At 37.8% G+C, this 21850-nt stretch overlaps 2 protein-coding genes across 2 annotated transcripts; one reads left to right on the top strand and one right to left on the bottom strand.

Annotated features, from left to right (window-relative positions):
• Positions 1-5: 5 nt before the first annotated feature.
• On the top strand, positions 6-7488 carry styk1b (serine/threonine/tyrosine kinase 1b). Its single transcript, XM_079836207.1, has 10 exons — positions 6-426; positions 1894-1952; positions 2086-2259; positions 3244-3579; positions 3670-3851; positions 5159-5239; positions 5363-5571; positions 5667-5707; positions 5817-5913; positions 6021-7488. The coding sequence occupies exons 2-10, from the start codon at positions 1895-1897 to the stop codon at positions 6214-6216; spliced, it is 1374 nt and encodes a 457-aa protein (XP_079692333.1). The 5' UTR covers positions 6-426; position 1894; the 3' UTR covers positions 6217-7488.
• Positions 7190-21486, bottom strand: phc1 (polyhomeotic homolog 1). Its single transcript, XM_079836206.1, has 15 exons — positions 21308-21486; positions 20639-20788; positions 20367-20477; positions 17404-17481; positions 16130-16273; positions 15792-15962; positions 15007-15091; positions 12106-13040; positions 11886-12024; positions 10690-10859; positions 10489-10561; positions 10289-10376; positions 10012-10183; positions 9168-9399; positions 7190-9069 (listed from the first exon to the last, which is right to left on the bottom strand). Exons 2-15 carry the CDS (start codon positions 20756-20758, stop codon positions 8918-8920), a joined length of 2670 nt encoding a protein of 889 aa, XP_079692332.1. The 5' UTR covers positions 20759-20788; positions 21308-21486; the 3' UTR covers positions 7190-8917.
• Between the last annotated feature and the right edge of the window lie 364 nt (positions 21487-21850).

Here is a 21850-nt window from a genome sequence, read left to right as displayed (position 1 = left end):
TCATTAGATATGTGTATATTCACAGGGTTTAACAGCTGAAAGTGATACACTAAAAAGGGCTTGGCATATAACCTTTGACGAGTAAATTATGTTTTTGGCAACCCTATACAGTAAAGGAGGGTGTTAACAACAACAGCAAATGTAGAGACGGAGCACAGGTGAGGAGGGTGGAGCTAAGTAACCAACAAAGGTGTGACATAGACAAACACAAGCAGACTTAGTACTACAGTACACCGTAAGGAAATTCTCTAAAAACAAGGAAGGGGATGAATAAGAGGGACAAATTACACTGCATAACACTGGGAATACAGCAGTGATGTATTCAGCAATGGGATATTATTTTCATCATGGGAAACTATCTGAATAGAGACAATCTGAAACTGAACATCACGGAGTAAGATCAACTACAACCACAGTGACCAGCAGGTAGGCCAGTAGAGACCTGCAAACAAAATGACCACAGCGCTTATGGGTTAGTAGAAAGACGCGACTTAGTGCTTGTGTTTACAAGGCAGGCCTATGTGTCGAATTCATGCATTTATTGCAAATTGGTTTGTATTATAAAACGCACAGAACAAATTTGATGATGTCAAATCATCCCTAAATTACGAAGGACAAAAGGCACTATAGAGATACATTACCATTTAAAAGTTTGCGGTCAGTACAAATTTGTTCAAAAAAACAAACAAAATTTTGTGGAATATTACAATTTAAAAGAACCTTTATATTTATATGTACATATATATTGTGTCATATAATTTATTCCTGTGATGTCAAGGCTGAATTTTCAGCAGACACATGATCCTTCAGAAATCATTCTAATATGCTGGTGCTCAAGAAACATTTCTTATTATTATCATTGTTGAAAACAGTTGTGCTGCTTAATAGTTTTGTGGTAACTGTGATACCCTTTTTTTCAGGATTCTTTCATGAATATAAAGTTTAAAAGGACAGAATTTATTTATTTTTAACATTCTTTGATCGATTCAATGCATCCTTGCTGCAAAAAAGTATTGGAAAAATTTTAAAAACACTATTTAAAATACACTTTTAAAATACACTTAAGTAAAGATATTAATTTACAATATATCTAATTTGCTTTTGTGAGTTTTTATATGTATATGACGTGTCCTTGTGCAATCTTTGAGAATGAAAAATGCAGACAAACTGGTTGAGCATCATGATCCAAACAAAAAGGCTGTTCCGTGTGTGTGTCAGAGATGGAGCTAAAACAGTGGCCTTTTACTTTACAGTCTGAAAACACAATAGTCACACTTATAGGCCTAGAAAAACACATTCCCCTTTAAGCACATCACAGATGACAATTACAGCTATGAGCACACACAAACTATGGCAAATGTACTGTTGTACTGACATTTAGAAAAAAAAATAGATTGGGTGTGTTCACTGTTTGTTCACAAATGAGTGCCACTCATATTGCACTCAGAGCTCAAGTATGCAGTGTAACGTTTTTGAAAATATAATTACAAGATACCATCATCATGTACACATATAATTTGACCTGTGTATACAGTAAATATTTACATGTGAAATGTATTTCCTTTCCTCATTCTCTTTGTGGTTATTCCAGAGAAACCCTTTTTTTCATGGGATGAACACTGATGATGAGAAAGATGCGTCTCAACTGCCCGAAGGCTTTTTATGCTGATCACGTTACATTGACCCAGAATTCAGCATAATGTTTCAAACTGCCATTATAAGAGATCCTAAGGAGGCTTTAATTTTTTTAAATGGTCAAACCCACAGCATATCGTTTCAATGTTCTCCGCATTTGGAAATCAACCTGCAACACAGTGCTATTTTAGTGAACAAGTAGATAGCCAATTAAAAAAACTCTCCAACCTTTTAAATCCACATTCTGTCTCTGCACAGGATGGCGACCGCTTCCAGTTCTGCATATTCAGAATGTCCAACTGGAGATACATTTTGTGGTGAGTAGGTCATGTCTGTCAGATAAAACAAAAAGGCATCATCACCATTAGTCAACTATGTCACCAAAGTTGCAAGCTGAAACTTCAAACATCTCACTCATATTCCTTGCCAACATGTGATCTGCTTCCTCAGAGATCCGTGTGTATGAACAGGAAGTGATAATCGTACCGGTGTTGTTTTTGATGGCTTTCTTGATCACGCTGGTGTTTCTGCTACTGCTGAAGTTCTGTCCTGAGAAGGTGGATCGCATGCAACCCGGATCCAGTCGAGCAACCAGGACTAGGAGAAATTTGCAAGGCATTGATGGTGAGTTTTTTTGCAGATGTTTATATATATATATATATATATATATATATATATATATATATATATATATATATATATATATATATATATATATATATATATATATATATATATATATAGATATATATAGATATACTTCATATGTTCTGAGGCTTTGGCTATTGTATATAGTTTGTATTGTTTTAAATTACATGCATACATACATACATGTTACTGTTACTTGTATGTTGCATAACAAAAGGGAAGTGTACATTTCACAACTTAATAAAAAGTTGATCATAAAAAACTAGGGCTGTCAAAAGATTAATCGCGATTAATCGCATCCAAAATAAAAGTTTGTGTTTACATAATATATGTGTGTGTACTCTGTTAATTATTATTTATATATAAATACACACACATTCATGTATATATTTAAGAAATATTTGCATGTATATACTGTATATACATTTATATAATCTATAATATATATAAATATAAATGTTTTGTATATAAAAATAGTATTTTTTTCTTAAATATATACATGCTTGTGTGTGTATTTATATATAAATAATAATTAACAGAGTACACACACATATATTATGTAAACACAAACTTTTATTTTGGATGCGATTAATCGCGGTTAATCTTTTGACAGCCCTATAAAAAACATATTTCTTAATAACATGACATATAATGTCTGTACATAATACAGGCATTAAATGTAACTGCTGCATGCAAACTACTGTGCTTGCGTGCGTCGTAGCAAGGGCGTAGGAAAATATTTGGTGCTGCATTTCAGCACACCTCTTTTCTACACAGTGAGTTTGTTTGCACAAAATGGCATGGGTTTGATTTTCAGTGACTTCATTTAAGTAAACATACCTGACATTTGATGAATAATATGTTTGATTAAGAATTCTATTCTGCTTTTTTAATACTTCTGATTCATCACATTCCACCTAAACTATCTCTCTTGCCCTCATTCTATCTCCTTTTGCGCAGCTCCGCTGGGTCTGAATGCTCTGGAAGGTGAGCCAATAGCGCTGGACACTACATCTTACAGGACGTTCAACCCTACATCGCAAGTTCGAGACTCCCATAGGCTTGACCGTGCCTCCTTAAATGCACCCAATGTGGACTTTATTGATGGTGGAGGCTCTTTTGGGGCCGCAGCTTCAGCCTTCTCAAAGCCCAGGGAACTTCCACGCCAGCGACTGCCAGAAAACTTCAAAGGGGTGTCTCCTCTCCCAGCATCATACTCTCTAAAGTCAGACAGCTCCGTCTCACTCTATAGGGCTCGTATGGAAAACAGAAATGTGGTGCTGCGTGTACTTAAAGGTACCCGAGTGGTTTATGGTATGATCATAATGTTTGACTGAGATCTTGAATTCCAGTATCACTCTCCTTTGTTTCATTCTCATATTTCAGATTCAGCCAGTAACCAGGAAAGTCAGTCATTCTTGGGCTTTGCGGCCTTCCTTTCCCAGTTAGGGCCTCATCCCTTCTTGCCCGAGCTTCTGGGAGTAATATCCCTGCGGGCTCCTCTCATTACTGTTGTTGAAGAGATGGAGAACAGAGATCTGCTCGAATTCCTGTGGAGGTGTAGGCAGGTGAGAGGTTGGACCAGGATGTTTTATAGCAGTGGTTCTCAACTGGTGTGTAACAGCTTTAACCTACAGGTCTGGTAGGTCACTGATAGTCTTGCGTAGCCAGACATTCAGATTGACGGCAAAAGGTCTGGACTCTTTCGCAGCTTTCATTGGTCGAGGACCGCCCAAGAGTTTACTGCAACAATGGAGCAGCAAATTTCACATACTTTTGAAAATCTAGCGTTTAGTTGATCCTGGTAAGCACACAGTTCCAAGAGGGAGTTTGGCATTTGTTTCCATGCAGACCGTTAAAGAACGCAACACACACATCTCGCGGACATCCTGTAGAATTCAACCAATCAGATAATGGCTTCGAACCTCTTGAAGTGTTTCCAGAAAAGTGTCCCATATGCATCAGACGTTCAGGCTGTTCGTGGGCTGAGACTACACTCTTAAAAAAAAAAAGGTTCTATATGGCACCAAAAATGGTTCTTCGTCGTAATCATAGAGGAACCACTTTTGGTGCTATATAGCACCATATCTTAACATGTTCTGTATATGGTAGCAGTGCTATATTGCACATTAGTTAGCGGTGCTATATAGCACCTTTACCTTAGTCAAGGAACTGGTGAAGATATATAGCACCAAATAGCACTATATAGCACTTCAAAAGGTTCCCCTATGATTACGAGCCAAGAACCATTTTTGGTGCTATATAGAACCTTTTTTTTTTAGAATGTAGGTCACTGACAATGGGCAATCCTGATTCAGAAAATGCACAGATTAGCAAAACATTTAAAATTTAAAATAAAAAAAGCGCAAACTAGCAGTAAAATAATATTAAAAATGTATTATATAAAATAAATTGGTATGAGTCCCTGCACATGACATAAGGGGGAAAAAACAAGATATTATTACCATGAAATAATAACTTGTTCCCTCATTTTAGTTCAAACGAGGGGTAAAGTGGCTTAATGACTTAAAAGTTTTGCTTGCCGTTAAAATGTATTTATATTTAAGTTTTAAAATGCTTCCTGTATATAGTTGGCCTCAAATGTTGTGCATCGAAATTAACTTCGGTGGTATTTTGGTGCAAATTCATTTGGTTCCTTGTTTGTTCCATGTGTTGACATGTTTTGGCTGTTGTTTATGCTTGATGGCAATGTAAAATATGAGTCAAATCAAGTTGAGAATCACTGTTTATAGTGTTTGACAGGTCTGCTGGTACATTAGTAGCCAGTGACTAGTCAATTGATTACAAATAATGTTTATTTGAAAAAAAAAGTAGTTAGTTTAGTTTTTAACGATAATAACCCTGTCTCAAACAGGATAATGTTGGACCAGACGGCATGTATCAGATGACAGAGAAAAAGATCTTCACCATGGCCTTACATGTATCCTCTGCACTGGTGAGTGATGTTGGCCAATTAGGGTGTAATTTAAAAATTTTGCACAGTTTCAAGGTTGGATATCGTGGCTACACATCTTCTCATCTTTTTTTCTTCTCATCTTTTTTTCTTCTCTCTCTATAGGACTTTCTCCATAGCAAAGATCTTCTCCACTGCAACATCAAGGCTCGTAGCGTATTGGTCAGCAGGATTTGTACGGCAAAACTCTGGAGTTTGGGTGATATGTATGCGAGGACAGCAGAAAGTGCTAATCACAGTGAAGATCCTGGAAGAAAAAAGTGGCAGGCTCCCGAGATATTGGCCAAGAGACCTGCCACTCCAAAAAGTGACGTGTAAGTAAAAAGCACAATACATGTCATGAGGAAAAGCAACTTTGAACACTTTCAATTCAAATATCTGTATTTTGTGCTTTTTTTTCTTTTTGCAGTTGGTCATTTGGGCTGCTGCTGTATGAAATGGTGACTCTTGGTGAGTCTGCGGTCTGGTTCTTTTGATATGATTTAAATACTGATAGAATGGTTAACAAATCTACCTTAAATTCTTTCTCACATTTTTTACACTCTTTCCATACTTTCAGGTGAGGCCCCTTTTGCTGAAATCCCTGCAAAGGAACTTCTACAGTATCATCAGAGAGCCAAAACACTGAAGAAACCAAACAACTGCTCTAACTCACTGTAATTTTGTTTATAAAATATTGTATTTTTATTGTATTTTAATAAACTGTTCATACAGTGCTTGTTTTGTACATTCAAAATATTAATTTGCTACTGTTTTTCTCCAGTTACTCCATTATCAAAACCTGCTGTCAGTGGAAGGAGCACGACCGCCCCTCATTGGCTGAGGTCAGGCATAAACTCCAATCTGGAGAGAAGAGTGCCAATGACAGCAGTATTCTTCGTGTGCCTGAGCCAATCAATCTTGAACAGTATCTGAAGGAGGCGGGATATGCAGAATCCAGCAACTACACTGTTTTCTGAACTCCAGATGGCTCTACATACAAATACATCACATAAAATAATATATATTTTGTTTTGGGTGTACACTAACACTATGCATCTCCAGTGAATTGACTGTCAACCAGCGATACTGATGTTAAAAAAAGTAAAGTATTTTAAAGAATGCTTAACGTTACATATAAGCCAACTTTCTTTAATGTTGCCAAATTCTCTGATTATATGTCATCAAAGGACTCTTTTAATGTACAGTAAGATATTTTTGAACCTGCTGATGCTGTGGAAAACTAGAATTTAAAGCAATGAACCAAGAAGATGTAACCTTATTTGAAAAGTGAGATCCACCAGATAAGTTTTATGATGCAGTCATAGCAGGTCCATTTGCACATTTACTCTATTATAATAAATAACAGTGTTGTGGAAGTCACTGGAAAATTACTGGCTACTTGATATTTTTTAAAGCACTATCAAACGAACACGATCGTTCCGAATAACAGCCATACTTCTATTCAAACCAACATTGGGAGTGTTATATTGCATTTTTATAGAACAGTTCAATAATAACAGTTAAATATTGAGTAACTTACTTACTTTTTTAGATAACAATATCCAACGAAAAAACTTCAAAACAAAGGCAAGGCGAAATTGACGCGCGTGGAGACTCTTCTAAATGAATCAGATTTTGAACGAATCGGTTGAGTAAATGAACAACTTGATTCACTTCCTCAATTACCTGTTTCCACCACCTACTGGCATAATAACGATGTAACCTGCCGATACAGTCATTGAAAAATCTCCATAATAAATACAGACTGACATTAGACATACATTTAAAGATATTTCTTTAACAATAGCAAATGCAGAAATCGAAACCCTTGTTTTTACACAATATTTATTAAAAACTCACTGAAAATGTGCATTATCCATGACAAAGCCGTCAATACATTTGGAACAGACAGGGGAAACATAGCCAAACAGGAAATAAAGACTTGAGATGTGAATGTCACAGCACATTCTTTATTCATATTTATGCATACAAAGAAATTCAGCGATATGTTTAGATCACCTGCACACAGCTTTCTCAGGCACTCTCTCTTTTATTCACACTCACACTACCTCATCATACTTGCTCTCGTGTGCTGCAAGGCTCTCAGGTGAAGCTACTAATACTTGTCTATGAAGCTGGTAAACCGTACCCAAAAACATTGATGCCATTTTTAATACAAATTAAACATTTCCTACAACCATCTACTGTAGAAAAAAATAAACAATTTGTTGTTCTAGGAACAGTTATCCAAGCACTCCTTCAGTCTGGGTTTTTAAAAAAGAAACAAAATCTACTTCCATTCAGTAATACTGTGTAATAAGAACATAGCTCCAGATTTTCCATCTCTCAGTCTCTGAACAATAGCAGTGAAACAGGAACGGACACAAAGAGAGCTGCAATATGAGATCACTAATGGCTGAAATGTCCATTTATGTTGCCATAGTGACTGCAGGAGTCACATACTCCACTAAAGTTATTTAGTGTATGGGAATCTAATTGTATTACCTTCCTAAATAGCACAGTGAAGAAAACTGACAATCCCTTAGTCAAGTGCTGATCAACCAAAAATAACAGAAGTTCCAAAGAAAAGAAGTGAAACGATGCTCAGATGATTCTAATTGAGTAAAAAGGGAAGCCCTGGAAAAAGATGCAGCTGTCTGCAACATACTGTTATTTTTAGAAAGGCAACTTATTCCAGTCTTTGACGCTGATAGTCAAAAACACTACAGGAATAACATTTATTACTGTCTCTAATATCATCATCAGTCATACTTTGATTACTAATATGTATAAAATAACCGTCAATCACAAAAGGACACAAACATACTGACCTAAGACCACACATTTACAGTGACCGCAAGAAAACAAACGCAAAACTCACATGCCCATTCGAACAAGTCCCTAATATTACATATGTAGCACAATCAAAATCCAGGACTGAGAAGTATTATATCTCCAAACAAAGCAATTTAGTCATTTAAAGATTATACATGATCATATTTGTGCTATTTTTCCTTTAGAATCACTTCCAATCTTTTTTCTCAAAGTTTTTGAAAACAGGACAAATTAAAGTGAGAACTAGTCAGGTACAATCTAGCCATCGTTGAAAACGATATCATTAATAATGCAGGCTTTCGCATCTAAACAAAAATACTAAGGTACATAATTTGCTTTTAAAAGGATAGTTCACCACAAAATGAACACTTTGTCATCTCTTACTCACCCTCAAGTTATTTCAAACCTGTATGAGTTTCTTTATTCTGTTGAACACAAAAGATGATATTTTAAAGAATGTTAATAATCAAACAGTTGAAGGTAGCCATTGACTTCCATAGTAGGAAAAAAAAATACTATGGAAGTCAATGGCTACCTGGTAACTGTTGGCAACTATCTGGTTAATACAATTCTTTAAAATAGCTTTGTTTGTGTTTAAAAGAAGAAAAAAAAACTATTACAGGTTTGGAATAACATGAGCATGAGTAAATTCTGACATCTTCATTTTTGGATTAACTATCCCTTTAATAAGGCATCACTTATTTTACCCTTCAGATGACATTCTCTCCTGTTCCTCCCTCCCAAATCTAAAGTCTTTTCATCTTCATCAGTTTCAATTTCTCAGGCTGGTGACAGAAGTATAAAGCTCTAATCCTGCAACTCCTCTTTCTCTTCAACCTTCGTTCAATCCCTCAGGCTGTTGATAGACGCGCAGATTTTGAGGGCAGGACCGAGTTTGATGTTCATAGTGGACATGAGATGCTCTTCTTTGAGAAGCAACAGCGCCTGCCCATCAATCTCCTGTGATAGGAACTGGGATGCCAAGTCCTCACAACCTGACAAGAGATGTCACAATGGAGGAGTACATTAAATAATATCGTAAATGTACAGATGAACACAAAGCACATATCACGTGAGGCATCAGAACACTGACCTTGAAGAGAGGAAATGAACTGACACACTTCCTCCACACTCCAGCGTGCAGGGTTGCCAGATAAGAAGTGATTCTCATCTACTGGGAGGCCACTTGGTGCTGTGTCATCAAACTGAGGGCCACAGAGGGTTGGTCTTGGGCATGAGAAGGATGAGCTGGGAGAGAGTGAGAAGAAGTCTTCCTCTTCCTCACAGCTGGAGATGTCTTCAGATCGACTAGATTCTGAACGACACTGCGAAATAGAAAGTCATAAAAAAACGTAATTATTTAAAATCAAGAAGCTGTAAAACCATAAATGTTTAATTTCAGTACACTTTAGTTTACTTTGCAAAAATGTGTGCACTACCGATCAAAAGTTTGGGGTCAGTAAGGGTTTATCTTTTTTTCCATTATTGAAAGAAATCTCTTATGCATTTACCTGATCAAAAATACAGAAAAAACTATAATACTGTGAAATATGATTTCAATTGATCATCTATTTTAATATATTTTTGGCACAACTGAATTTGCAGCATCATTACTCCAGTATTCAGTGTCACGTGATCTTTCAGAAATCATTCTAATATGCTAATTTAGTGTTCAAGAAACATTTCTTATCATTGTTGAAAACTGTGCTCCTTATTTTTTTTTTGTGGAAACTGATACATTTATTTCAGGATTCTTTGAAGAATAGAAAGTTTAAAGGAACAACATTTATTTGAAATATTAAGATTTTTAAATGTCTTTACTGTCACTTTTGGTCAATTCAATGCATCCTTGCTGAATAATAAAACATTTTTAAAAATCTAATATAATAATTAAAAAAAATCATACAGACCTGAAATGACAATGTCCATTATCTCACCTTTACGGGAAGATGCCTGCCTGCTATTTTAGCACAGGCAATCTCAGAGCTGCTCCTGCGAGGCCCCCTGCGTCTAGCAATAACATCCTGCACCACAGGGCTCCCTGGTGGCCGTTCTGCACCCTCAAGACCCCTACTAACACGGTAGTGATTACTGCAGCTGACATTGTACCTAAATCAAAAAGTCCGGAAGGTTTTTTTTTTTTTTTTCTATTAAAAAAAAATCTATTAATCTTTTTAATAATCTATCAATGATATGGGATGATTTTGGTCTAACCTCTTGGCACAGGTTTTGGAACAGAAGCGCTTGGATCGTCTGAACTGGTTGGCTGGTGCAAACCTTAGACAGTATTCACACTTTAACTCTGTAAACGATATATAGACACAATGTGTAACTTAAGAGAGAGAGAATATAAATAATGTCTCAACAACTTAAAACAGTTTTTCCACAAAGCTTTGAAACACACAACCACTCACTATCAGAACGGATGTTCTCTCGGTGTAGGATGGGTGGAACAGCCACAGGAAGGTCTTTCACTGGCCCAGTCACCTGTCAATCAGCAGGAAAAGTTCATGTGTGTTCTATTCCTGTCAGCTTTATTATATTTCTACAGTGGTCTGAAAACACATTTTGCCATTCCATAAAACACTAGATTTGTATTAAGCAGGGAGACTCACAGGGAAAGGTTCGGCTCCTTCCTGGATAACAAAGCCCTCTATGAGGTGAGTGAGAACCTGAGGTTTGACAACAGCCTGTGGGACTGGTGCTCGATCGCCATGTCCTCCTCCACGAGGAAGAGGGAGAGAAAGAGAGAGAGTAGGAGGAGAGGAGAATGCCATCTCTGGGACTAAATAAGAAAAGAAAAGAAAAAACAGGGAGAAACTGATTGTTCAGAAGAGCAAAAATGTTAATAAAAAGACAGATGAGAAGAATAAACACTGCTATTCATACAGATAATAAATTGTAGTATAGTAGTCATAAATTATAATATAGTGTTTTTAAAGATTAACTTTAAGTGAGTGTTATTAGATCACGGCAAAGGTAATCTAAATATAAAAATACGAGGGAATTGACTATGAGCAATTAAATATCCAGTATCGACCATTAAGCTGGATTATAACCAATATGGAACCGATATATTGCGCATCTGTAATCATGACTGGCTGGTTGTTCATTTGATATTATGTAGGATAAGATACAAATTTGCAGGGAGGTTTTTTTTTTTTTTTTTTTTTTTTTTTTTTAAGTTTATGATATTTAAAAATACATTTTAAAAAGCATGAATTAAACCTTTAGCCATTCAAATATGTGACCAAAAACATTTTTTTAAAGTAACACAAAAAATTCAGAAGATTTACAATTTAAAATAACACTTTTTTTATTTTAATATATTTTGAAATGTAATTAATTGCTTTAATGCAAAGCTGAATTTTCAGCAGCCAGTGCTCAGTGTCACATGATCTTTCGAAACATTTTCGAAACATCGAAAACATTCTAATATGCTGGTTGAGCTCAATAAACATTTATTATTATTAATAATTTTGTTAAAAACAGTTGTGCTGCTTAATATTTTTGTGAGAAACGTGATACATTTTATTCAGAATTTGTTGATGAATAGAAAGCATTTATGTAAAGTAGAATTTTTTTGTAACAAAAAAGCCTTTACTTTTATTGGTGATCAATTTAATGTTTAATGTGTCCTTGCTAAATAAAAGTATTCTTTAAAAAAACAACAACAACAACAACTTACTGACCCCAAACTTTTTCAACGGTAGTGTATAATTTTGAGCATTTCAGGGGCTCTACCATTACAAAAAAGCAATTTATAAGAAACACTGCATCTCAGGCATACTATCCCTTTCCTATGGCTCACCTGTATCTAGTGAGGGAGCTGGTGAAAGAGGAGGGGCGGTGTCTTGCATTAATGGACTTGCATTGATGGTCTCGGTTGACATCTCATGGGGTAAATCAGATTCTGATTTCCTTTTTAATGGACCAATCACAGGCTTTGTCTATGAGAGAAAGAAGATCACACAAGTGTCACAGCATAGACACACCCATGAGGAAATACAATTCACCCATTATCTACAAACCTGAGCTGGTCCAGACTGAACGAACACAGAGTCTCCAGAGTTATTCTGTCCATCCATTGAGTGTGCGACTGAAGAAGAATTGCCTTGACTCATCCCTGCGCTCTGATTGTTCTGCATCTGAGACATTGGGAGGGCACTTTGGGTTGTTTTAAGGCACATGCCGGTTCCGGCCGTTTCCACTGCAGTCATCATTGTAACAACATTGCTACCCGAATTATTGCCAGGTACGACAGCTGTGGCGTCTTGCTGGCCGCAACAGGTCCGAGCCTGGGCCACTGCTAATGCCTGGGAGTTTCCTAGCGTGCTCTGCCTTGCGCCGACCAGCTGAACTGGGACGTGGGGTGGGTGATGGCCCCCTGTGGCCTGGCCGTTGTTGGGTGGTGCTGGGAGAATGGGCGGTGGGTGACGAGGGGGCATCTGCACTGGCAGGCGATGCCCCTGAGCCGTTTTAGGTTGAATGGGCACATGCCCCGTTCCATGACCCAGTTTTTCTGAGCTCAGATTCACTCCCGTCTGCTGGAGTGGCTGCACCACTAACGTCTGGGCAGTCATGTTGGATTTTGCCATCGTGCCCATCGGATAGCCTTGAGATGATGTGGGAACATTGGATGTGGGCACCAGGATGTGGGTTACGGTGGCCGCAGCAGCTGGTACACCTCGAGCTTGGCACAAGCCAGATTGAGAAAGGAGAAGCTGGGAGAGAGGGAGCGAGGGGGAGGGCGAGGAGGACGGAGGGTTGGAGGAACCTCCTGCTTGCTGTGGGGTGACAGCGGATTGATTCGCGCCCTTCACGGTGAGGCCAGACATACTGGGATTGGTGGTGGAGTAGTTTTGCAGTTTGGTGTTGGCGAGCGGTTGATTCTGTGGTTGGATCTGCTGGGCTGACTGACCAAACTGCTGCTGAGTCTGAGGCTGCTGGTTAAGTGGGAATGAACCTTAAAGTCAGAGAAAGATAGAGAAACTAAAGTTAATTTCATAGTCGGTGCATTTGGAAATGACTGCAGGAGACCCATACATGGAATTTGAAAAGGAAAGGAAAAACAATAACGATTGACCGTGTACATTAGGGCTGTAATCAACCAAAGAAAATCTTGGTCGACTGAAGTCCTGAAATTTTCGACTAAAAATCGACTAAAATAACGTTAGGAAAAAAAAAAAACTTAAATGAATAAGCTGCACACTGTGCGCAGTACTTGGTAGCCTTGTTGTCTCCCTAAATTAATTATAAATAAACATAAAAAACTAGTAGGCTATTTGCTGTATATTAAATAGTTTTTGAGCTGATTATTTTGCACTGAAATGAGTCTGACACACGAGTCTGTCGGCTCTGACAGCGTCGCATCGCATGCACCTGCGCAATATCATAGACTATGACTTCCGAAAATATAGCACTATGTGTTGTTAACTAGATATCATCACAAGAACTTTTGAGGAATATGCAACATAATTTAGACAATTGTTTTTGTCATATGTATAATAATAACTGACAGACACTCATTTCAGCCGCTCTGTGCAGCTCAAACATGAGCTCAGTCAGCTGAGCTCAGCTTCGCGGCTGAGACACGAATAGACTATTAACTTAAAGCTTTTACTCTTAAACACAAAAGGCACGTCCTCTTTAATAAAAAAGGAATATTTATTAAACAAGCCAGATCAAGAGCAGAAAAAACGCTCTCACAATTAAATAAATAATATACAAGAAAACTAGCCTTCTTCAATCTGTCTCTCTCGCCTGCGGGTTGGGCTAATCCAAAATAAGTGAAACAATGGGGGTGTTCTGAAGACAGACTGTTACCTGTGAAACAGGGGTGCTCTGAAAACACCCCCATTAGCAATTAGTGCTTTCCACCTGATGAAATGAACGCGGCGCGGCAAAACTAATGAAATTAACGTGGCTCGGCAAAACTGATGAAATGAACGCGGCAAAACTGACGGTACAGATCCACTAATAGCGCGGTGTTGTGACGCTTCCCCTCATGTGTATGTTGATGGGCGTTCCTCAAGTTTACCACTTTGGGTGTACGTTTGAGCCAGCGGGGAATGAAACACAAAGGACCAGTGAGAGACTTCTCTTCGCCAGTGGGTTGGGCTAATCCAAAAGAAGTGAAAACAATGGGGGTGTTCTGAAGGCAGACTGTTACCTGTGAAACAGGGGTGCTCTCAAAACACCCCCATTAGCAATTAGTGCTTTCCACCTGACGAAATGAACGCGGCGCGACAAAACTGATTAAATGAACGCAGCAAAACTGATTAAATGAACGCGGCAAAAAATCGACCAATCAGAATTTTGGTCGAGCCAGAACGTATCGACCAATAATCGACTAATCGACTGGGAGATTACAGCCCTAGTGTACATTAATTTTTATAGCTTGCAAACAAACAGTTGCTTTCTTTTGACATGATCAATAATTCTCAATATTGAAATATTATGCAATATTTTTTCAGATAAGGAAAATGATCTAGCTGGTTGACGTATTGTAAAGCGAGAGAGAGAGAGAGAAATTGAAAGAATGACTTGTGATAGCCTTGGTAGTATCATTAAGAATTGTTTTGCTGAATTTTTGCAATAAAACATACAGTAAAACATTAATACTATGAAGTATTATGAAAATAACTGTTAAATAACTGTTTTCTATTTTAATATTTTTTTAAATGCATTAAAAAAATTATTTCTGTCATGGAATAAATCCAAAAACCTTGTAATGTATGTCAAAACCTTACTTACTTTTAAATGGATATACACGTGAATAATAAATAATACATTTAGTATACATTTTGAAATGAGATAACATTTATATATTTTGTGTGTGGACAGGGCAAGCGGAAATCTGAACTACTAGCTCAACTGGGCAAGCAGAAATAACATGTTGAGACCTATAATATCTTAATTTTAATCCTCACCACTCGTCTCCTTCCTGTCTGCAAACTCTGTCTTCACAGTAGCCACCCTTGGAGTGGACACGCAACGCATTGCCAAGTTCTGTACCTAAAAAAAGAGAGACAAAAGAAATTATGCAAGAGGCAAAACAATGAAAAGAGTGAAATGGAGAAGGGTATACCAACATCACAATTCAACAACAATCTCAACACTATGGTCTAATATGACAGGTTTCCACAGACAAGTAATTCATCTTCCAAAACTGACAGTGAAATTCTGTAAAACAGAATTACAGGCAGTAAGAATATATTTGATTTTTAAATCAACCATTTTCACATTTCCGGGGTTCAAAGAAGCGGATGTCGTCATAGTTTGGTAAGCTTTTATAGCGGTAAACGGGACAGCAAATATAATTTTTGTATTTCCATTTGCTCCAGTAGCAAAAGACAGAATCTGTTATAGCGTTTCCATGACTTTCCAAAGTTCCAAAAAACAGCAGTCAGAAGAGAGAAAGATGTCAAATTTGCCATCAATTCCTCAGCCGTTGTATTAGAAACACCCTCACTGCAGCATTAATTCATTTTTTGCACAAAATGAAAATATGAAAAACTACTAGATTTGTAGTGTTGATAAATGTGGCATGATAGTTCACTGTTGAAAAAGAAAAGACACAAAAACCAAGCGACCACGGGAATGTCTTGTTGCATGGTGAAGATGTTTAGGAAATAGGATTTACACTACATTGTGCCAGATAAGGACACAGTGTAAAAGTAGAGACAAATATGACTCAGAAGGCCAAATGTCACACCTGATCATTGTCTGACTGGTTACTTGAGGATGTGAGAGTCGTTTCCTGTTGCGTCTGCTGGGGTTGCTGCTGGGGCTGGGGTTGGGCAACCGTTGCCACAGCAGCTGTTGCTGTACCACCAGGCATGAAAATGAGCTGAGGGGCGAGAGGTGTCTTGAGAGAGCGGTTTACCTGTGTGGTGAAAAGACCAATAAAATTACACCCTTAGGAAAAGAGAGAGCTTGGATAAACATTATACTAACATTCACCAGGTAAACAGTTTTATCCTGTTGTTATGACGTTGTAAAAACATAAATTAGGTCTAGGTCTGGATTTAAGCATTATGACAAGGCACTTACTCTGAGGTACATCTGACCCTGTCCACCAGAGTTTCCACCTAACAAAACTGACTGGCTAAGGGCTGTTGATGTTGCCAGGGTGGCAGGTCCTATTGGACGGGGGTTTGACATGGTCCCTCCACCAGAAGTGGTACTTAAGTTCACCTAAAAAAAAGCACACCATAGATCAGCTTTTATTTATTTAATAAAACATTCCAAAATGATCATCAAATGCATTAAAGGATTGGTTCACTTTAAAATGAAAATTACTCCATGATTTACTCTCCCTCAAGCCATCCTAGGTGTATATGACATTCTTCTTTCTGAGGAGCATAATCAGAGTTATATTAATAAATATCCTGACGCTTCCAAGCTTTATAATGGCAGTGAACAGGGCTCACGAGTTTGAAGCTCAAAAAAGTGCATCCATCCATCATAAACATACTCCACTTGGCTCCGGGGGGTTAATAAAGGTCTTAAGAAGCAAATCAATGTTTTTTTTTCGTAAGCTGAGTACGGAAGGTGGTCAGGCGGAAGCTAAATATTTTACTTTATAACGTTTTAAATATGGATATTCCTGTTCACTGCCATTATAAAGCTTGGAAGTGTCAGGATATTTATTAATATAACACTGATTGCTTTCATCAGGAAGAAAAATGTCATATACACCTAGGATGTCTTGAGGGTGAGTAAATCATTGGCTTATTTTCGTTTTAAAGTGAACTAATCCTTCAAGTGCACAAACAGAGAATCATAAACTGAGCATAGTTATCATACTTAGTTAGATACTAGACTTAGATACTCCTACATACTGTACATAGTTATGATAACAATCCCTTATCTGTTTTCTGACTTGTGATTAAACCACACCATGTTCATTCGTTGGCCAGAGGAGAACTGACTGAGCCTGGTTTCTCCCAAGTTTTTTTTTTCTCCATTCTGTCACTGTCGCCTCTGGCTTGCTAATATTCAACAATATTATTGATCGGACTGAACTGACACTATCAGGTGAGAACTGAAATGAGCTGAAGGATGACATCACTGTTTTCTGCATAGCTGCTTTATAGCCGAATTGAACTAATTTAATAATTGAAGATCTTTATAACCGAACTGAATCAACAATAAACTGACTTCAGCTGAGGAACAACACTTATTTTCTTTTTAAAGTTGCTTTACAGACTAATTGAACTCTGTTTGCTTTGAAACAATCTGTATTGTATCAAGCACTATAAAAATAAAGGTAACTTGACTTGATTTCCATCACTTATTTAATAGATTTAAAACCAGAGACTCACTGTGCATTGCGCTGTGCTTGTAGCTTGAGAGACACTGTTACTGGGAGAGCTGGACTGACGACTGGCTGCAAGAGTTGCCTGATAATATAAAAAGGAAATCTCTAAACAACATTTGCAGAACGACTATACAAGCAGTATCAAATCTTTAAAGAGTGGTGCATTTTAATTAGCAACATCAAACATAAGAACCTGTCCTAAAATAAAGAATATTTTTTTCATTGAATGATAATAATAATGGTAATCATGATTAGTAATATTATTACTTTTTGTAATACATACATCTGATGCAAAACAATGCTTATATATAATATATTGAATATAAGATATACTTATTCATAATAAAGCACATATGAAAAACATGATCCTACTACCATTCAAAAGTTTGGGGTGGGTACGATTTTTTATGTTTTTGAAAGTGTCATATTCACCGAGGTTGAATTCAAGAATACAGTAAAAACAGTATCAGTGTGAAATTTTTTAAGTTTAACAGTTTTCTTCTTTTGGCAAAGCTGAATTGTCAGCATCATTACTCCAGTGTCACATGATCCTTCAGAAATCATTCTAATATGCTGATTTGGTACTCAAAAAACATTTCTTATTATCAATTTTGAAAACAGTTGTGCTGCTTAAATAACTGCTTAATTATTGTGCTGCTCTCTGTATTCTTCAATGAATAGAAAGTTCAAAAGAACACAATTTTTTGGAATATAAATATTTTGTACATTATACATGTCTTTACTGTTACTTTTGAAGGGTCAAGGGTCAAGCCAAACATCACTTGTCTCTTCATCAGACACATATCCTTCAAGAATGATTTTATGTTCAATATTAAAATAAGAATTAATGATAATCAAGTTATAACCATTTCCTACATTTGATAAATCAGTTCTCTATATTCAAGGAGTGATTTTGGATATTGTAGTGTTTTAGTTGCTCTGTGCTTTTGAATCCAGATTATTTAGGTGCTGCTCTGGTGTCTGTGTCAAGACGTGCTGACAGGCAACTGTCCTTGGTGTTGTAATAACACCCCAGGGAGTGAAGAGTGCTCAGCATGTGTTAACTGTATGTCTTACTAAAGTGACCCCTGGGATCATCTATGTCACAGCTATGGGACTCTTTGGGGAGAAATGTACCTCTTTGATATACTTTTCTTTCTTTATAAAATAGAATAAAGTCACTTCTGAACTAAATGTAGTATCAGCTTGTTTTGGAGAAGTGCTTTGTTGATAGTTAGTTAAAGGGTAACTAAACCCCTGCTCAGAGCTTAACTCCACCCACTGGCAATTTTCAAAAAATGCTGAAAAAGTGGGCAGAGCCCAGCGGAGACAGAGGGGACGAACCGAGGGCGGGGCTGAGCGGAGGGCGTGCACCTGAGACCCGCAGGGACGGGTTGATTGACAGCTGTCAGACTCGCGAGTCGCAAAGATGGAGAATGACTGGAGTGACGCCAGCTTTGCAACAGAGCGGTCATTTCTCCTACCTTCACCTGAAGTGGAGGAGGGTGGATTGTCTGTAGACATAAACCCGGAGCCTTATCAATGCGAGCCGCTGCTCAAACTGCGTTAACTCCCGATGCCGACGATGCTAGTGAAGCAGCCGCGCAAGAGAACCGACCTCATCTATCTGCGTCCGCGGCAACCATTTGCGTGTCAGGGTTTGAAAGCGCGTCTCATGTATGAAAATTATCTGTACACATGACGGGCGGCAATAAAATCGCAAGAAAAGCCTGACGTGTACTGACAACTTCATTATTTAACCGTATTTTCTTCAATACAATGTTAAAGCAAGTGTCAAGTGAGTTTCATTCATAATGTTTCCACTTCATGTAACATGACAGTTCATACTAGAGTGAAGCCGTTCTCATCATGTGATTGGGGGAAACATTTCTGAGGGCGTGGTGAGCTCGTGCCAGGGGCGCGGATAGTGAGCCGTTGGAGGTACCATCCTACGTCACGATGTACCACAACGTCCAAAAGGAAAATTCAACTGCAGTAGCCACCGTTCAACCTTAAGAGGGCAGCACTTTGGCGGTTTTACACCATATTTTATAGAATTAAAACACTTTATACTCAAATGTCAAAACATTTACTCGAATCAATGAACAGCATTAATAAAGCCCCAGTATTACAGATCATTAACTAAAAAAAGTTGGTTTAGGGTTTAGTTACCCTTTAAGATGTTCCGACCTTGATGGAAACTGCTATTCTGCGGAGCTTTGTGTGTGCGTCTCATGATTCTGTGCAGATCCAGTATTGGAGATGGTCCTTTCAGCAGACGATTCTAGACTTGGAGGCGTCTTTTCTATGACCTCCGAGGTCACTAGGGACTAATCTGGGCCTGGGTGACATCAAGTCCACGCATTTTTAGTGATATATGTCTACGTGTGGAAAGTTGCTTACATTGCATGTTGTTAGAACCAATCAGAATCATTCCACATGGCAGTAATGACGTGTCTAGACCTTGAAAACAGTATAACTGTTCAGAAAATTGTATGTACGTTAGACGGAGGCGGGGAGACTGTTGGAGGGAGTGCGGCCTACGAACTCCTCTTGAGCTGGCTTCTGCTGATGAAACTGCAAACTATTCTTCAGTAAAATTTTCTTTAATTAATCTGACTCCTGACCTTCATTTTTCACTACTGGTCCTGGGTCCTAAGCTGTTACCCCAACACTTTTGATCAATTTAATGCAACCTTCCTGGAAAAAAAGTATTAATTTCTTAAAAAAATAAATAATTAAATAATGACCCCAAATTTCTGAATAGTAGTCTACTTAATTTACCAGACCAGGTAAAGATGATGAATACTCTAGTAAACCAGATAGGGCTGAGATTTTACTTTTAATTTTACAAAGCCGATACATTTTTTTTAAAGAATCATTTTGGATGTTTTACATAATCCACCAGGGCTAATCTACCTAATCATTTTTGTGTGGATTTGAGATGATTGACTGAATTAGCCAGACCTGTTGCACAGCAGCCAGGTTGTGGAGTTGAGCGCTGTTGATCTGCTGCTGCAGCATCAGCTGCTGGAAGTACTGAGCTGCATTGGGCTGCCTCTGTAATGCCTGCAGTGCCTGGAAACATATTTAAGACCAGTCATACAGACTACTACATTTTTACTACATTTCACAAAAATCAAGACATTCAAAGTCATACCGAGGCAGAGGTGAATAAGTGATTTAAACTAAGCTTCAATTTGGCAGTAAATCTCATTTGCAGTGGCTTTGTGACCCACCTGCACAGCTTGCCTTTCATAGAGAGACATTTGAGCTATCTGAGGGGGGCGGGAGTTTCCCCCTGATGCTGCAGTGCTATTGGCTGAGCTGGAGTTGGTCTGGTCTTCTCCTGCCTCCATGCTCACTGGATGGACGACCAGTCAATCAAACTTTGTAATAGAATACCAGAGAAAAATATGCATAAACAAACGATTTAGAATAGGAAACAATCTTATGTTTATCTGTTTCATAAAATATGAATTAAAACAGCTGATTATAATAAAAACAATGAAGTCGTTTGAACACTTTCACACAGACATGTTAACTTGTAAGAGCCCCGAAGTCTTTAACATTTTTTAGATGGAACATCTTTAAAATAATGCACCGATATCAAGTAGTTTAATATACACAACATTAATAACGAATAAAAAGCGGTTTTAGTTATCTGTCATCTGCGGCTGATCGATGTGCTGCTGCATTAGTTCTGTGCAACATTCACGCATTAGCAAGTTGCGAAGATTACTAGACAAAATAACACCATGCACAAGCATTTACTAAATTATGTCTATGAGCAGAAGTATTGCATAGGGTGAAAATAAACACAATGTCCACTCCCAGTATCTCATCTGCTGCTGCAAAAATGTTGGCGAACTGGCGACTCCCAAAGTGCCAAACAGACATAATTTTACCTCTCTGCGATCGGCACTGTTTTTGCTTCCCCCTCTCGTAATGGAAACAACCACCTGGAAACGTTGAGTCCACAGTGCCTGTTATCGAAGTAATATAGTTCCGCTATTTTTTTTTTTTTTAAGTATTGCTGGAATTCTTCAAACAACGGTGATTGTGATGAGGCTAAAAAAAAGCGATTAAACACCGCCCCGCCCCCCGTACTGTTTACTATTCTTTTTCCGGCGCCAAAAATGACGTTACAGATAGAAGTCTGCAGCGGTGTCTTAATTACATAATAAAAGTCTCGCCCGTCCGTCCGTCCGTCCGTCTATCTATCTATCTATCTATCTATCTATCTATCTATCTATCTATCTATCTATCTATCTATCTATCTATCTATCTATCTATCTATCTATCTATCTATCTATCTATCTATCTATCTATCTGCCTTCTGTACATACATAGGATAATGTTAGAGATTAAACCGTTTAAAAATCGAATTGGAAACTATCAGTGCCAAGTTCTTGAATTTGAAATCAAAGATTTTGATATAAATAACAAGT

Source organism: Gobio gobio (assembly GCF_949357685.1).
Source record: "Gobio gobio genome assembly, chromosome: 15".
Taxonomy (NCBI): domain Eukaryota; kingdom Metazoa; phylum Chordata; class Actinopteri; order Cypriniformes; family Gobionidae; genus Gobio; species Gobio gobio.
Note: the sequence above shows the minus strand (reverse complement) of the source record. Positions and strands in the feature narration are given on the sequence as shown.

What these genes read in the sequence shown, in the direction of transcription:
- styk1b (XM_079836207.1), top strand. Translation starts at nt 1,895, where the DNA reads ATGGCGACCGCTTCCAGTTCTGCATATTCAGAATGTCCAACTGGAGAT. An exon ending in GGTGCTGCGTGTACTTAAAG is followed by an intron (nt 3,580 to 3,669) that starts GTACCCGAGTGG and finishes CTCATATTTCAG; the next exon opens with ATTCAGCCAGTAACCAGGAA. An exon ending in GTATGAAATGGTGACTCTTG is followed by an intron (nt 5,708 to 5,816) that starts GTGAGTCTGCGG and finishes CCATACTTTCAG; the next exon opens with GTGAGGCCCCTTTTGCTGAA.
- phc1 (XM_079836206.1), bottom strand. Translation starts at nt 20,758, where the DNA reads ATGGAGGCAGGAGAAGACCAGACCAACTCCAGCTCAGCCAATAGCACT. An exon ending in ACCAGTCAGACAATGATCAG is followed by an intron (nt 15,092 to 15,791) that starts GTGTGACATTTG and finishes CTCTTTTTTTAG; the next exon opens with GTACAGAACTTGGCAATGCG. An exon ending in AGACAGGAAGGAGACGAGTG is followed by an intron (nt 13,041 to 15,006) that starts GTGAGGATTAAA and finishes TCTGACTTTAAG; the next exon opens with GTTCATTCCCACTTAACCAG.